The sequence below is a fragment of the Egretta garzetta genome, unplaced genomic scaffold (assembly GCF_000687185.1).
Source record: "Egretta garzetta isolate BGI_Z169 unplaced genomic scaffold, ASM68718v1 scaffold287, whole genome shotgun sequence".
Classification (NCBI taxonomy): Eukaryota; Metazoa; Chordata; class Aves; order Pelecaniformes; family Ardeidae; genus Egretta; species Egretta garzetta.
This window is the reverse complement of record NW_009260435.1, coordinates 11839479-11857515: the sequence shown is the minus strand read 5'-3', so window position 1 is coordinate 11857515 and position 18037 is coordinate 11839479. Positions and strand designations below refer to the sequence as shown.

The following is an 18037-nucleotide window of genomic DNA, read 5'->3' as shown; positions in this document are numbered from 1 at the left end:
AAAGGTGGAAGGTTAGTTTCAGTTGCAAGACTTGTATTTTTTGTGTGTCAGAACCCAAACTAGAGGAGTTTCTGAAGCTGAAGGGCCTTTATGATTGCATGCATCCCTTGAGAATGACTTGTTCTCAAAAGACTTACGTGATCTTTAAATCTTAAAAAAACATAGAAAACCTTGTGGATTTGGAAACTGAGTGGTGACTTCACTTGAAGCTGAACCCAGAAATTTTACTCTCAGCTTACCTATAACAAAATTATTACTTACTCTAGAACTAGAGATTGGCATGCTTTAAGAAGTTACTAACTGGTGACTATAGATTAAATTGTATCTTCTTCGGAAAACATAGGAAATCTTTCATTTACAACAGAATAGAATGCAGTCACTAGTATTGATACTTTCAAAATTGAAATACTGCATTAGTTTGCACCTTAAAGGAAGTTAAATAATGCTAATTATTCACAGGATTTTACATATATGCATGCAGGAGATCAGATGAAATGTAATGTGAGCATACATTTCTTACATTAATATAAGATATATAAGATTAAATTATAAGTTTGTACATTTACAAACTATATTTCTAGATCTGAACATGAGGAGGATTAATTGCTATCAGTGGTTACTTGTGTAGCCCATGGGTGATGCTGATTGCCAAGATAGGATTTAACATATGGTTTGATTTTTTTATTTTTTTTTTTTTACAGAGGCATTCAGACAGATTTGTCCATTTGGAATTGGCATCCTTGTTGGACCTGGTGATGCAAGACTGGGTAAGTGCTTGAACTGCACGATGCCAATGTTGCATCAGTATCCCATTTTCTACTCATACTCAGTTGAGAAAAACACCTCTACAACTATTTCCAAAATCCATGAATTGTGGAAACTTCTATACTCTTTTTTTCAATTATTTATACGAATTTTAAATTCAAGCTTGAATATCTCATATATCAGAAATTAAACTTATTTTAGAGTAGCATAATTGGCTTCTTAATTTATGCTGAGCAGACTTGCTAGGAAACTTATGTATGATCCAGAGAACAGAGCACATAGCATACCTGTCTTTTCTTATACAATCTATGTAGCCTGTTTACAGTAAATGGTTTTAATCCTCCAGAAGTGCAAACCACAGATCCCTTCAGTACATTCTGTTCTCTCCCAAGACAAACAGCACTTCAGCCTTATTGGCAAAAGTTTTCATTTAAGGAACACTGGATGACTACTGCTTTTCATATCTGCTCCTCTCCCTGTAGCCCCAGTTGGCTTTTTATCTGACATTTAGAATCCGTTTCTTTTCTGCATCCCAAAAGCTGACCTGCAAGACAAATTCTGTGCCCTCATCCTAATATATCAGTATTCAAATACTGGTATTTTTTTGTGATCTCAGAAATATTTCTTGCCAGAACAACACTTGTTCTTTGAGAAAAGTCTAAAAGCGCATTAATTCAATTGCACTTACTGTGTTATTTTTATTTCTGGTTAAGATGTGGATGAGTGCCTTGATCCAGATAACTGTAAATTTGGGCAGTGTATCAACACAGATGGGTCTTTCCGCTGTGAATGTCCGTATGGTTACATCCTACAAGGAGCTCAATGTGTGGGTAAGTATAGCTGTTTCATCTTCCATTTTAAAGAATCTGCTGAATTGCTGAGTATTGGCATTGAGGAGTAGTGAGGTTATGTTATTCTAATGTTGTGGAGACTCCATCCCCTCTGGTGCTTAAAACCTGTCAGGTTTTAAGATTGCCAGAGCAATCTGCTCCAAGCTGGTCCTGCTCTGGCTGAGTGTTTGGTCCAGATAACCTCTAGCGATCCCAAATTATGCTAGGACTCTGTGACTCTAATTCAGGAACTTACGTGAGTTCTTGGATTTCATGTTTTTCCATTTTTTTGGTTGTACATCAACAAGGTAGATTTTATACCTTTTTGGCTGAGTATAACCATGTATCCTTGCATTGATTTAACTGCTTACAGATACTGATGAATGTGCTGTTGGAAACCCGTGTGGAAATGGGACTTGCAGGAATGTGGTGGGAGGTTTTGAATGCACCTGCGTTGAAGGATTTGAGCCTGGACCAATGATGACCTGTGAAGGTGAGACTCCCATGTGTTAAGGACTGTCATGGTAGTTGTATGCCTTAACAGTTTCCTGATTGCGGAAACAATTGAGGAGAGTAAAGCAGCTTAAAAAGAAAAATATGAACATTTGGAACAATGCATCTTTATCTGAAGCAGAAAAGTAAGTTCCTCCATCCTGTATCCACCTTGAACTGTGGTACCTTTTTCTAACTGGTGGTTGGGTGGACAGGCTTTCCGGTAGCATTTGCAAAGGGACTGCTCAAAAAGGAGCATGTTGGGGTACAGGCTCTCCAGAACAGTCCCCGGAAATGCTGCTTATTGTATGTATGGTTTTTGCTTACGTCCTAGACAACCCTTGAGTGACGAGAGTCACTGTGGATGATGAAAATAGAAAATGGGCCACTTGGATTTGTTAGGGAAGACAGAGAGAATAAACCAGAAAATATAAATACAGTACTAGACAATTACCATCATACCCCGTGTTGAATATTTTTCATGTTTTGGTCTCTCATTTCAAAAATAAAAAATTGAAAATGCACAAAGAAGGGAGGGGTAAGGAAGATCAGAGATACAGAAAATTAACTAGACTGGAATTTTTCAGTGTGGAAAAAGTGTTTGAAGAGATACATGATTTAAATTTATAAAGCCACAAGTGGTAAAGGTACCAAAAATAGAGAGAACATGTTAGACAAACCAAAGCAAGTATTTCTATATGCATAGTACTTAAGTTGTGGAACTCTTTGCTGCAGAATATTAGTGAGGCCCAGAAGAGATTGTACAAATTTATGTGGGAATCCCTCAGTAGAAATTAAGCTTGATAGTTTAGTTGTGGCTTTTGGCTGTGGAAGTCCTTAAGCTGAGAGGCTGTATCAGGGGAAAGATCTCTGTATACATGGTATGGGTTTTTTAATACTCTTCTCCTCCTGTTACAAGAGAGAGAGGAGAATGTCCTAGGACATTCTGACACACTCTTCTGACCTCACACAGCTGTTCTTAAAGTACCCGCCACAATCTATTAATATGCAAACCCGTACAAAAGAATGCTTCTATTTTTGCATCAGCTTGTATTAGTTTTATATAAAGTTAGAGCTTCATCCACTTCCCTGTGGAATTTGGGTGAAAGCTCAAATTGCAGAGGAGGAGTTAGCAGAGCGCATAAATATCATTATGTAGCAGTAATTACTCAAGTAGCCCAGAGTGTATGTAAATGCACTTCAAAATATTGTTTCTGGTATTCCGTATTGCTTTATGGAATTCAGTGTACAAAGAAGCTGGATTAGTGCATCTAGAATTTAAAAATAACCAGTCATAAAAACTGAGCCTAGATGTGGAAAAGATACAGTTTTAACTCAGTATTTTGGCAGCATGGATCTGGAAATTATTTCCATTGGCTGCTTGCCGTTGAAGATATTGAAACTTCAGGTAGCTGTGCAAACATCCTGGCATGTGTGGTGCCTGCTTCTATACAGAAATCCATAATGACTAGAACCATGGATCCCCAACTATTAAAATTTAGCCCTCAGTAAACTGGGATCTGTGATAATGCCTGTACCTAAAAACTGTGCACTCAAGTCTGCTGAGTTTTACGAAAGCATGTTTCACTTCCCCATGGTCTTTGTTGCTCCAAATCCAGATGTCAACGAGTGTATTCAGAATCCTCTGCTCTGCGCTTTCCGCTGTGTGAACACTTTTGGATCCTACGAATGCAAGTGCCCCACAGGGTATGTTCTGCGAGAGGACCGGAGAATGTGCAGAGGTAAAGCTCCTACCAGTCTCTCACAGTTATGAGATAATGATTTTGAGTTCCTGCAGGGGTAGGGCTCTGACTCACTGCACTGTTGGGCCAGAGTTTTAATCCCAGGAAGTAACTGAGTCAGAAAGAATTTGGGATGAAATTCTATGGTTTGAATTATGCAGTTGATTGTATTAGCCCTGTCCTGCTCGTAAACTTATACATCTGCATAAAGTGAGGTCATATCAGATGATACGGTTTTGTCTTGCCCTGAAAATGGGCATTTGGGAGAAATCAATTTGCTCTAGGCTAGTATATCTTATGGTTAGTTTAGCACAATAAAAGTATGCGTAGAGTTTGATTATGATAGGAGTTCCAAGGTCAGAATTTACTATTGTGAATTTCCAGGATTGTCTCTCTATATAATAAAGTCTAAACCTTGTGTTTTAGATCAGAATGAGTGTGAAGAAGGAATTCACGACTGTGACTCAAAACAGATGGAGTGCAAAAACCTAATTGGCACCTATATGTGTATCTGTGGACCAGGTTATCAGCGCAGACCAGATGGGGAAGGCTGTATAGGTGAGTGACCCTGAAGTGTTGAAGATCTTGAAACATACAGTTCCTTGTCAGAGCTGAAAATTTTGGATTTAACAAAGTGTTAAGGAACTTGGAAGAAGAATTACACAACTATCTGTGTAATAGATCTACCAGTGCTATACACGCTTTGCTCTACTGTTCAGGTGTGCACACATGTGGGCAGCAAGCAGAAAATCTGGATGTGGCTGTCTTTTACAATCAGTTTGTACTGCTGCTACTGAATTGCTCTGAATGAAGAAAGCAGAGAATCGGGCCCATTGCTGTAAGCTTGTTTGTTAGCATGAATGAGAGTAAATCTGAATTGTTTTTAAACTTTGGATGGCATTCAGAAGTGCAGCTGTAACTATGAAAAATTTTGAAAACCAGTGAGGAATTAATTGCAGAGAAAATGTGGTAACAACATATATAATGTTGTGAGCTAGATGGTCATCTTTCCTCTGAAAATTGAATAAAAGAGGCTTTTGCGTAATTTTTTTTTTAATAAAGTTTAACCAGGCAGAATGCACAGCTTAAGAGCTCCATACAGACTTCTCTAACCTGCATTAATCCACTTAATGGACTTGATTTTTGTCATATCATTTCAAAAACACAGATGAGAATGAATGTCAGACCAAACCTGGGATCTGCGAGAACGGCCGTTGTGTAAACACAGTAGGAAGTTACAGATGTGAATGCAATGAGGGATTCACTGTCAGTGATGCCCAGAACGAATGCCTTGGTAAGTCTCACATTAACACCCTAATGAACTACCACTTTGGTAACAGAAACCGTGGTTGAACTTAAACTTAGAAATGTATAGTGAGTAAACATGCTCTTAAATTTACGTGCCTCCGGGAGGGGTCATTTATAAGCAGGTGCCTTCCTGCAAGTTCATTCCTCCCATGCTAACTGTGTGCCTGCTTCGGTCAGCCTGGTTGGGTTGGCTTGCTATGAAAGCTGACTGTTCAATGGTTTCAGTCAGCTGAGAATTACTCTGCCTTTTCTTTGGTGCAGATTTTCAGCCAGTCCTTTTTCTCTGGGTTCAGACAGAACCATATATTTTTATAAGCATAAGGTAACTTGTCTTCCATCTTTTGCTAAATTTCCTGTCATCTTTGTTTCCCTTAGACATCGTGCTCTCTTTCTTACTGCTGGTATTCTTTCGCTCTCAGTTCCACAGTCCCAGGGTGAAGTATGCCCTTTCTTTTATATTTCTGACTAAATTCCTAATATCTCATGACCCTCTGGAGGTCGTCACCATTAGGATTCTCTGTGATGCATAATTTATCTTCCAGACAACAGGGAGGGCTACTGCTTCACTGAAGTCTTACAAAGTATGTGTCAAATCGGATCAAGCAACAGGAACTCTGTCACCAAGTCTGAATGCTGCTGTGATGGTGGCCGAGGCTGGGGGCAAAACTGCGAGGTCTGCCCCTTCCCAGGCACTGTGGCCTTCAAGAAGCTTTGTCCTCATGGCCGAGGATACATGTCTAATGGAGCAGGTACTGACTTTTCTATTAAAGGCCCTCTTACACAGTGTCAAATTCAGTTAATAAATTATAAACTCTTTCTTTTTGTGTATTTGAACACTGTGAGGTCCTAAATATTTTGCGTATCAGTCAAAATTTTCTGAGAGCTTTCATGTTGAGAGAGTACAGTCCTTTGGGAGGAGGGCGCGTAGCCAAAGGCATCCATTCCAACTTGGCAGATAGTTATTTTGCATGCTGGTTGACTGACATGCACTGGAGTGGGAATTTGCACTCTCATGTTTGAGTGTGTTGTAGGTACAGATTAAGAGATATTTGTGTACGTGAAAGCAAAGTGATATTTGATTTATGGAGGCTAATATATGATCAGCTCTGGTTGTTCACTTCCACTTAAGGCTTGTTCATTGCATTTGAAAGTTAGATTAATGCTCCATTCTGTATTTTTTCACTTAATATTTCTCCTTAATCTGTGCAACACTTCATTATTTTATGTATTTTTTTTTTTATTTTATGTATGGCGTGGGGTTTTTTCCATGTCAGGTCACAAGAATCTATTGAAGCTGTGTAAAATCAGTTCTTGTTCCATTGTGAACTAACTGTCATTTAATTGCAGATATTGATGAGTGCAAGGTTATTCATGATGTCTGCCGTAATGGGGAATGCATCAATGAGAGGGGATCTTATCGTTGTCATTGCAACCTCGGTTATACTACAGATATAACTGGCACTCTTTGCATAGGTAGGTTTTCAATTATGGTGTATGTCTATAAAGTTTATTACCTTACTAAGAGATGATTTGAAGAAGGAACTACAAAGATTTTGAAAAATGAGAAAAGAAACTGTCATTCGTTAGAATGTTTGGGGATTTTGATTTCCTTCTGATATCCTAAGCATTTTGAAAAATGTTATCACAGGTCTTGGTTATCAGCACTGAGGTATCTGGTTTTGCTTCTTCTAGATCTGAATGAATGTAATGAGTCCCCCAAACCTTGTAATTTCATCTGCAAAAACACAGAGGGGAGCTTCCAGTGTTCATGTCCAAAAGGGTACATCCTGCAAGAAGATGGGAGAAGCTGTAAAGGTAAAAATCAAGAAAAGAATTTGCTGCAGAAACTCTGTGTGTCACAGGCAAATACCAATCCAAGGATATTTAAATTATATAAATCTGTCTCCTTGATTCATGTGAGTATTTCCAGTAAAGACAGAAGCAGTGGCCTGCACAGAACAGAGCTGGTGCTTCAGTTAGTTCTTTGATAATCTGGATGAACAGTAGATCCGCAGGAATTTTTGCAGGCTGATGACAGCTGATCTTAAAAGACTTTGTAACCAATAGCGTATGATTGGTCTTATTTTGGTTTAAGCCATATTTTTCAGTGATAAATGTATCTTAAGGGATGCAAAGATGAGCATGGTTTGCAGTGCATTGTCCAGCATCAACAGAGTTTTAACCCACCACCTCTGCAGTATGCTGAATAAGGAACAGCAGTGCAGGAGAGATTTTGAAATGTTCATTATAATTGCATTTATTTATGTATCTTGGTAGCAAAGATCTGACTGAAACTGCACAAGTTAGAGCAACAATTCTAAACTAGGCATGGGAAATGACAGTGTACTTCATCATTAGCATTTAGATATTTCTTTTGGAGTTGTCGTTAGCATTTAAATATTTCTCTTGGATTAATAGCATGCTTCAGTGCAATACTGTTTTGCAGTCTGCCACTGCTTCTCATGAAGATCGTGACTTCCCATTTACTGACTGCAGTGAGAGCAGACATTTATGATGTAAGAGCACCTTTCTGACAGATGAGAGTGGTGTCTGTAATCCAGTGTTAGCATGTACAGTAGCGTAGCTCCAAAGTCCCATTCATTACATGTGGGGCTTCATGTGAGAGAAAGCCAGCATGGAAAGTGAGGAGTAGATTCAGAAGGCTTTATTTGATAGGTTATTTATTTGCAATCACTTCTCTCTAAGTCCAGCTGAACAGTCAGGTCCTCCACAGGGAACATAAGTGAAAGTTGTTTTCTTGGGTTTTTCTAGATCTCGATGAATGTGCAACCAAGCAGCACAACTGCCAGTTCCTTTGCGTCAACACTATTGGGGGTTTCACTTGTAAATGTCCTCCTGGATTCACTCAGCACCATACAGCCTGCATTGGTAAGTGATGTGGGAATGTGGACACAGATTCGGGATTTATTACTGACTCTTATTCCAGAAGCAAAGTAGCAAGGAGGTGAAATCGGCTTCCTGAGAAACCAAATGGAAACATAGGCCTGCTTCTGATCCTGGTCCCACCAGGGCAAAAATTTTAATTCTTGCCTTACCCTTTCTTACCCATGGAGCAAAAAAAGTTATGTTTCTGTTCTTGTAGTTCATTGCAAGATCCACATTAGAGATCATGTGAAGGCTTCTTTAAACAGTGAGCATGAAACATACATTTCTGCAGTTGTCCTTTAAACACGTACCCGTTATGTCATGGAAATGTTAACCAAAACTACTTCCTGCAAAACACCCTTTCTGCTCTGCAAGTTGGATCCTGCTTGTGGCAGTCTGATGATCCTGTGGTATTGGTGTGAATTTGGGGGGTTTTGAAGCCTAGAACATCAAACTGCATATTCTTGGTGAAGGAGGGTTTCCCTTCTCATAGCTCTTGTTAGAGAAGAAGAAGGTGATGCAAGCTCTCCTTCTGTAGTGCAAGGTAAAAAAATTGAGAGGGCAGCATGACAGCTATGTTACTGATGCTGCTTCAGCTCTTGTCATAAACTGTTCGTTGTCAGCATTGCTAAATGATCATCTTTACAACAAGGAATAAAAAGTAACACTCAGGCTTTGGTTTCCTTCAGATAATAACGAGTGTGCTACTGAAATCAATTTATGTGGTGCGAAGGGCATTTGCCAGAATACACCGGGAAGTTTTGTGTGTGAGTGTCAACGTGGCTTCTCACTCGATCAAACTGGGCTTAGCTGTGAAGGTAGGTACAACACACAGTGCGTTTACGTCGGCCTTCTCTTGCTTTCCTTCATCTTCTCTCAGCCATACTGTCACCCAAGGAGGGACCTATGGAGTAAGTACCAAAACCTATGGAGTGAGCATGTGTAGATTGAAGGAGGGTAGAAATTTAGCAACAAGGCAGTTTTTTTCTCCATGGGCCCCAAATAAGTCGATATATTGCAGGATGCTAAAGGGCTGGGCAGATATTTTCTGGGATGACTTATATTTAGCCTGGGATGTCTTAGTTTAACTTCTGTTGAACCCTGTATGGATTTCTGAGGGACTTGCCAAGGACGGGAAGTCTTGCATCTCTGAGGCGACCTGCTCAAGAGAGAGTTCAAGGGCTGCAGACTTTATTCCTCTGGGTCCCAAGAGCCTCTAGAGCCTTCTCCTGGGATAGAGTCTGGTTTGCTTTGAAAAGAGATATCCTGGGGTTCCTGGGTTGGATGCTTGGGTAAAAGCAAGGGACAACCTGCTGTGGAGCTGGGAGCCTTAGGAAAGCCTTGGGGTCCCATGTACAAACAGCTTTCTGCTCTCTGCTTCATAGCAGAATGCCAAAATTCTGCAAATTGTGGCTGAATTTGAGTTTTCGGTAGTTTTCAGCCGTAAGTTACTTGTTGTGGAGCCAGAAATCCAAACCTGAAAGGCCCAAAGTGGTCTCCAAGCACTGGTCAGGTTTTTGGAAGGCCCTAAAATATACCTCTCTCTCTATAATTTATGAATATATATATCATAGAATGATAGAATCATAGAATCATAGAATGTTTTGGGTTGGAAGGGACCCCTAGAGGTCATCTAGTCCAACCCCCCCGCAGTGAGCAGGGACACCGCCAACTAGATCAGGTTGCTCAGAGCCCCGTCCAACCTGGCCTTGAATGCTTCCAGGGATGGGGCCTCCACCACCTCTCTGGGCAACCTGTTCCAGTGTTTCACCACCCTCATTGTAAAGAATTTCTTAAATATAATTATTTGTAACATACTTTCCAAATGTGGCATAATTTGAGCTTCTCGCCCCAAACTCAGAATGTATCTCACCTTTTTAGATGTTGATGAATGTGATGGAAACCACCGATGTCAGCATGGCTGCCAAAATATAATTGGAGGATACAGGTGTAGCTGCCCACAAGGATATCTCCAGCATTACCAGTGGAACCAATGTGTTGGCAAGTCACTTTTTTAAATTCATACATCAAAATGCATGTTGCCTTTGTTAGCAGCAAGAAGTGAAGGGCAGTGGTGCAGTTTGCTGTATTTTCTTTTTCTGATTATAATTTAATAAACCCAGGCGAGTTGCATTATGAATGTGCACTCCTGTGAAAGGCGTGGATATGAAGAGCGGATATGAAGATATGAAAGAGTGGATATGAAGCACCCAGTAGCCTATGTCCTGGTTTGACAAGTGTTTAAGCACAAAGTTATAGCTGAGGGTGCTAGAAGTTGTATTGACTTTGAGGGAACTTTTGTTACACGTATATTTTGCGGTCTGAGCAAAGGAAGTCTTACTTGGCTGTGCAATAGTCTCTGCTCAGCCACAGGTCCTGTCTGAGCGCTGATGGTGCGTTGAACCTGGCAGACTCTAAATGGCAAGTTTGGATTGCTAAACTGTAAAAGGAAACTTCTGGTCCAAAGCATCATCTAAAATTCGATTAAAATCCTACTTGATCTGTGCTTTTATCATTCTTGCGCACCTAGAGGAAGGCTGCTGTGTTTACGCCTTTTCTCTGTGCAGAATTAACCATTTGTCGTATTTGAGCAGAGCTGCTGCTATCTGTCTAAAGATGCTTCCTTGCAGCTTTGGGATGCAGTTTATAACAAGTACTTACAGGACAATTCTGGTTATAAATAACAAATGCTAGTGCTCTTTACTTATGTTAAGTAAATACACCAGTGAATTAAAATGCTTATTTCTTCCCTACCTAAACTTTGGTTCTATCCCAAGTCTCTGAGCCCTTGTAGATGGGGCTGCATGTGCGGAGCATTGATGCTGGGTATGACTTGAGCAGACAGAACTGGGTCCTCTGCGGAAGTCATGGGAAGAATCCCTTGTACATTTCAGCAGTGTAGCACGAAGCATATTCAGACAAGAGAAACATGAATATTTTTTTTTTCCTCTAGTGACAGTTGTGTGCATTTTTAGTCACATTTAAAGGGCTTTATACAAGCTAGTCTTGTGTGGATACCCGGAGATGTGTTTGACCCCTTTGAGAACAAAGGGCTTCATAACTCTTTGTTTGGCTTTCTTTGCTTTCAGAAACATAAAAATGCTTTTGCTTGTTATCACTGTCGTGCTCTAGGCAGGTCTCTGCTTTTAATTATGCTTACCAAACCTCCTGACATTTTATACAGTCCTTGCTGTGACGTTTGCTTGTGCTCCAGTGCTCTCTGCCTGTGACATACAAGAGAACAAGGAGGGAGCACAAACATGTGGTGGTTTTGAATATTTATTAAACTAGCAGAGCTTAGGGTTAAATTAGAATTTAATCTGCGGGAGGGTAAAAAAAAGAAAAAAAGAAAACAAACAAGCGAAAAACACCCCACCAAAAAACCCAAACCAGCACTGCCATATCTGGCTGCTGGAGGACATTGTAGGATCTGAAAAAGTGCAGAATTCAGCCCCAGGTTTTGTTACCCTGTGGTCTCCACATGCTCACATTGTAGCGCCTGTAACTGTATGTGCTCAAGATACTTGTCTAGCTCTCCTAGGTGTACCGCAGGGGGAGAATCCATGTAACAGGCTTTTCTGTGACAATGCCTTCATGGTCCCTGGCAATTCCAACTCTGCAAACAGTTTGTGTCTTTTTTAGCTTATTTAATGAAGTGTTCAGGGACTTTTGATGTTGCTGCAACATATATTTAGATAATCGCTGAAGAATGCTTTGGTTCCTCCCTTTTCTTGTGCTGTGTGTGACTGCATCCCCTGTCCAGGCAATTCTGTAGTGCACTGCGCCATAAATCAGGCTGCAAGAAGCAGAGGCATTGCTTTTAAACAAGGAAGGAACAGCCACATTGTTTGGAAAAAGACACTAATGCTCTGAATTGGTACTCGTTCTCCTGTAACTTGAAGGCTTAGGGCAGAGATGCTGCTCTGTGCTTTATGTTTGATCCCTACAGTCTGCAGAGAGCATTTCTTATGCATGTGCACACACACACAATGTGCATGTGCAGTTACTTTATCACAGAAAATGGGGAACAATAGCATTCAGAATGTTTCAAAGCAATTTGCCACATCAGACAAAAAAATTCAGACCAGCTACATTTAAAAACCCAGCTATTTACAGTAAACAAGCCTGGACTGACCTTGAACTCCTACAGTGCTGCACTTGGGAAGTTTGGAAAAGGGCTGGCTCAGAATGTGGCACTCTTTTGTATCTACAGCTGCTTTTATTTTTACTTCCCTGATGTTCCTGTACCTTACCTGTACCTCGTATTTAAATGTGAATATGTAGGGAGGGATTTTCAGTCGCTGGAAAAGGTGTCAGAGCTTGATTCCTTACTGTTTTTCCTCTAATGCTGACTAGCATTATGAACAGGGGATTACTGGACTAGATTGTTGGCTGTACAAAGTTTTATTCTTCTCAGTTGTTTCTGGAACAAGAAAAAAAAATTGCCTCCTCTGCTTCTCTGCTCTCCAGAGCATGAGCTGACGTGGCATGAAACATCTTCTGTAGAGTAGCCCAAATGTTGCTCTGTTGTATGGTTGTAGTCATCTCCTAGCGACTGCTGCCCTAGCCAAGGGTGAGGCCAAACCCTGTTCTCTGTTTCTGTCCGTCTGATGTGGCAGTGTGTTTAGCAACAGTCAAGCACAACCTTTCTGAAGGGGTAAGTTGGACTAGACCTAAGAGTAAGAGTTAACATGGTATGTTCTGCTTCTTTTCCAGATGAAAATGAATGTCTCAGTGCACACATTTGTGGAGGAGCATCTTGCCACAATACTTTGGGAAGCTATAAATGTATGTGCCCTACCGGATTTCAGTATGAACAGTTTAGTGGAGGTTGCCAAGATATCAATGAATGCGGTTCTGCACAAGCCCCATGCAGTTATGGTTGTTCAAATACTGAAGGTGGCTATGTCTGTGGATGTCCACCTGGTTACTTCAGAATAGGACAAGGGTAAGGGATTCTCATTTTAAACTAACAGACACAAAGGGGACATAATCCTCTCCCTTCTCTGTAGTGTGGAGCAGCAGAACCAGGGGGATTGTCACCAATGAAAGAGGGGTAGGATTGTGGAGGTGCTCAAGAGTTGGATGCACCTGCTGATTTTGGAGATGAGGGAGGGGAAAGGTAACCAAGGGAAGGGAGCAATGTGGGGTTTAATGCTTAATGAAATTTGGTCAGGGCTACTGCGTTCAGTCACCTCTCTTTAAGCTACTGCTTTCACCTCTCTCCTGCACACCCCAGCAGCAAGCCAAGTTCTCTGAGCTTGCCACTTGGGAGCTCACACCCCTCACTGTGATTTGTGGTGTATCACTTGTCTCCTTAAAAAAAAAAGAAAATAATAATAATGCCCCCCTGCCAGCTCCAAAGACAAATGATATTATACAAGTGGCTTCACCCACTGGTTGGAATAACAATTCTGTATGCTCTTACATTCTTGTGTGTTCCATATTCTTCTGTGTTCCAAATGAATCATTTTTTGAATAAATGACTGCTTTATCAAGAAAAACAATTTTCACTTGCCCCAGTGGAAGTGTTAGGGCTGTGCATCGTGTAGGACCAAGCAACTCAAACAGAAAGCAGAAAGATCATGGCTTAAATTTTAGAAGTGACTAAAAGCTTTGGGATACATTATGAAAGACCTCACTTTTCAGATTTTTCAGCAGTTTCTGGAAACTAGTCTCTTTTAATGTGTTCCAGGTTGGATGACAGAAATTACTAACAACTTCTCAGAGCTTCAGCCTGTGTTTTTAAAACTGTTAAATACTGGCAGGTCTCTCTTAGGCAAAACCTTGTGGAGCCAGATTTGTGAAATCAGAGGTTACCTGCACTGTGATTCAGTGAGAATTTTGTCTGTTGACTTCAGCAGAAATTTTTCCTAGGAAATGAGTGCAACATAATTGCCTTATTTGCATTCACAGTCCCCCAAATTCAGCTTTTGATAAAATCTGTCTCACTGGAATTAATTTTTAATTTCTTCCTTCCTCAGACACTGTGTTTCTGGAGTGGGGCTAGGCAAAGGTCAAGGACAAGAGCTTTCACTCAGTGGAGAAGTAGATGACAACTCCCTCTCTCCCGAAGCTTGTTATGAATGTAAAATCAATGGCTATCCCAAGAGAGGAAGGAAGCGCAGAAGCACTAATGAAACTGCAAACGAAGCAGAGGTAAGGGACTCTCTTTGGGGGAAAGGGTTTGTGGTTGTCTTGTGAAAGCCAGTCTCAGGAGGAGGTGTGCCAAGAGACAATCCCACAGGGAAAATGTACACCCCAAACAAAGTTAGACCAAAGAGCTGGTTTTGGGTGCCAAGTAGCCGGGGGGGTGGGCTTTCTGAAGTCGTTCACTGTCATTAGGCAAAGCTCATCCTCTAAAGCCCCTGTATACCTAATGTCTATGTCACACCACACAGTAAAATAAATCCCTACCCTGCTGCCAGAGAGCAGACCGCTCACCAGCAAAGCAGGCTCTTGATACCAGAGGATGGCGGGTGTGTAAAATGCTTGTGTGACCTTGTGGCCAGAAAGACCGTGCTGGTCAGGGTGGATGTGGACCCTGCAAGCAGCGCTGTGTTGTGTGCCCAGGGCTGGAGCCCTCGCCAAAGCAAACACAGGGCTCTGGACATGAGCACCTCACCTGGAGGGAGGCCAGGGCTGCAGCCCCTCTTCAGGCTTGTCCAGACCTTGCAGTCAGTCATCCAGGTTGCCGTCCTGGAACCGAGGCTGCTGGCGAGGCCGCACACAGTGCTCACCACTGGCCCAGGCAGCAGAACAGGAGGCAGAGCTTCATTTGTCATTGCTAGGAAGTCACTGGGGACAGAGGCCTCCGAGTGGGGTAACTGTGTCAGGGAAATGCTCGTCATCTATTGCGATGCTCACGCAACTCCACATCTTCCTAGCTCTTGTCATTGGCTTTTTTTAATTAATCAAATATTAGTGAGTGGTTTCAGCACTTATATTTATATGAACACTAGTCTGCAGTGTGACAGGTTTTGTCTTTATGCAGAGGATAGGCATCCCTTTTCACTCATCCTTGGGGGAGGCATTTTCCTTTAGTTCTTAGCAAACATTTCTCAAAAAAGCATTAAAGTAAATCCTTCACCAAACTCCCCCTGCTGGGTTTTGTTCTGAACTGATCACACCAGAGACACAATGGGATGGAGGTGGTTGTAATTCTCTTTGTTCTTCAGCTGGGCGTCCAGCCCTACACCTCCCAGTACGAGCGCAGAAGTCGTGATAGAAGTATGATCTTGTAATGTGTAATGTTACTGTAGTCCCTTGTACGCAAAATTCAAACTTCTTGCATTACCTGGGTTGTCCTACATTGGCTTATTTCAATTTCTTGTAATATAAAGTCAGAATTGCCCAGTCTGGTCATCCAATCCAATGTCCAGCACAAGTCACAGGATTTCAATGTTACTGTTCACATTAATTATACGCAGACTTCAGCAGACTGTACACAGCTTGTAGGAGAAGCATCAGCCTGTCCACAGTCACTCGACTTCTCACTTCTTCATCCAGTCTAAGACGACAGTGATGTTACAGGTGAAGGGATCTGCCCTGACCTGGCCCAGGTCATGGCAGGTCTCTAGACTGTGTAGGCACTTGTCATTCAGCGGAGAGTACGTGTCTAGGTATGCAAATGCGTGTGTTGCATTCAAAGTGTAACCAAGAGATGCTGAGCACCCTTGTAAAACATCACCACACCATGACTGCCCTGAGCTGAACGTCACCTGTACTCTCTGCTCCTATCTGTGTGTGGAAGAGCTGTTGCCATCAGGTGCTCAGTGCGTGGCACTCTGCTAAGACGAGAAGACAGGAGAGTGCTTTTGCCCAGGAGAGTGTGGACGCTTGGTTTTGGGCAGAGTGGGGTTGTAAGCCGGGTTTCTTCCGTGTGTTTTCAGTAGTCTCTGTGATTAGTGCTGGATTTGTCTCGGAGGTGACAGCTTTCCAAATGAAGACGCTGCAGCTGATGCACTGTCTGAAATGTCATCATTCTGTCGCTGCAGCGCGACTCAGGCACAGGGGACTCAGGGGGAGCCCAGGTACTGTCACTCAGAGGAGAGGGGCAATGCTGCTTTTCCTGCACCCACTGCACCCGTGGGCTGCCCCCCCTCCACGCCTAAACAAAGCGAATCTTGCAAAGCAGAAAACTCCCACCTAAATGATGTGTCCCCCCTGCCCCAACTCTGCTCTCTTCTGCACATAGTTGTTCCTGTTAGCTCGTGGTTCCCCTGGTAGAGAGGAGGAGGGTGCCTTCGCTGCTCTCTTTGTAGGAGACCAGGCACAGACTCCAAGCACGGAGAGGCTTTGTTTGTCAGGCAGAGGACCCACACGCAGAGACTTTCAGTGCCTGTCTCAGGTTCCCGTTACCCACACAGGGACAGTGACAAAGCCCTGACAAGTCCTAGGCCCATAATAGTGGATTTGACAGGTGATATTACAGAACCTCCTTTAAAAAATTATTTAATTAATAATGAATGAGCTGGGTAAGAAACACATATGCATAGGCCCATGTGAAACGCTCTCCGACAAAGCCAGCTAACATCGTTTCTTCTTGTGCAGGATCAGCAAGAGCTGGAGCCGCCGATCAGTCTCGCCAGCTGGGATATTGAGAAAGCAGCAGTCTTCTCCATCAACATCTCGGATCTCAGTAACAAAGATCGCATCCTGGAACTGCTTCCTGCCCTCACAACACTGACAAACCATAACCGATATTTAATTGACTCCGGAAATGAAGATGGTTTCTTTAGAATCAATAAGAAGGACGGGATAAGTTACCTTCATTTCACAAAGAAGAAGCCGGTGCCTGGAAACTATTCATTACAAATCAGTAGTATTCCACTCTATAAAAAGAAGGAACTGTACCAGCTTGAAGAGAAACATGACAAAGACTACCTCAGTGGTGAGCTGGGAGATAACCTGAAAATGAAAATTCAGATATTGCTTCATTAATTCATCAACCAAAGACCAACTAATTAAACCAAAGATAGATAAGTAGGACTGAATATTCCTCCCAATCAGATTCTCCATATCATAGGTACAATCTTACATGAGTACATTTGTATGAACGAGCACTATTCTATTATTACATAAGCAAGGTACAGGATGAATACCCTAGCTCAAAACAACCACTTTCTCAGGCTTTTAAGTGTAGCTGAGCTACCTTGATATGTTGAATCTTGAAAACTGGGACTTCTATCATTGGAAGTTGGCCACTGATGCTGAGACACGTCATCATTTCAGCAGAGGTACAAGAATGTGCTTTCAACTGATGGACAGCTCTATTTTTGTAATTCTTAAACTTCGCTTCTCCAACTACAACTTACTAGGTCAGCCATTTATGATATCCATTTGGTGCTAGTAAATTTTCAACCTAGATTTATAAATGCACTGTAATATTTACACAACTTAGAAGCCAAAATTGCCATTATTCAGTCTAAATACTTCAATCAACCAAAGTTAGCTCAGTAGTTTATCTCAGTTATGCCTATAATACATTACATGTAAATTAAGTGTGTGTATACTGTAATCATGCTATTTTTATCAATGAAGCATTTGTAAACTAGATTAATAATACCCTTAATGTGAGGGTTTGTAATGGTGCTTATAAGACCAACTACTTGTTAACTGTATACACAAACCTGATGATAAAGTTTCTGTGACTTGCCAAAATGCACTGAGGTCAGTGGGGACCATTAAACATTCTCAAAAGTCAGATGACAATCAGTGCCATCCTACACCATGACATTATGTAACGTGTCAAGAGTACCCGTAGTCGTTCATATCAACAAGGGTTCAATGTCATAAATGTCACAATAAAACAGTTTTTTTTTTAGTTTATTCTGTGGCCTTGTGTTCTTGCTAAAGGTGTGATAAGCTGCATTCTTACGGTTCAGGCACTGTCGGTAGGGTTGGTTCTGTATCTGTGTGCACAGGTGATTTCTTCTTGAAGGCGTGCTGCTGCCGTTTGTCATTCAACATGCAAAGGAAGAATGGAAGAAATACAGAGACCTTCACAAATCC

At 41.7% G+C, this 18037-nt stretch overlaps 1 protein-coding gene across 1 annotated transcript in view; it reads left to right on the top strand.

Annotated features, from left to right (window-relative positions):
• Positions 1–16966, top strand: part of FBN1 (fibrillin 1) — a 145469-nt gene extending 128503 nt beyond the window's left edge. Inside the window, 15 exon segments of the mRNA XM_009644016.2 lie at positions 702–767; positions 1479–1595; positions 1969–2088; positions 3707–3829; positions 4256–4387; positions 4998–5123; positions 5680–5886; positions 6485–6610; positions 6830–6952; positions 7910–8026; positions 8713–8841; positions 9905–10024; positions 12740–12971; positions 14008–14182; positions 16577–16966. Coding sequence (XP_009642311.2) covers positions 702–767; positions 1479–1595; positions 1969–2088; positions 3707–3829; positions 4256–4387; positions 4998–5123; positions 5680–5886; positions 6485–6610; positions 6830–6952; positions 7910–8026; positions 8713–8841; positions 9905–10024; positions 12740–12971; positions 14008–14182; positions 16577–16966 — 2303 coding nt within the window.
• The last annotated feature ends 1071 nt before the right edge of the window (positions 16967–18037 follow it).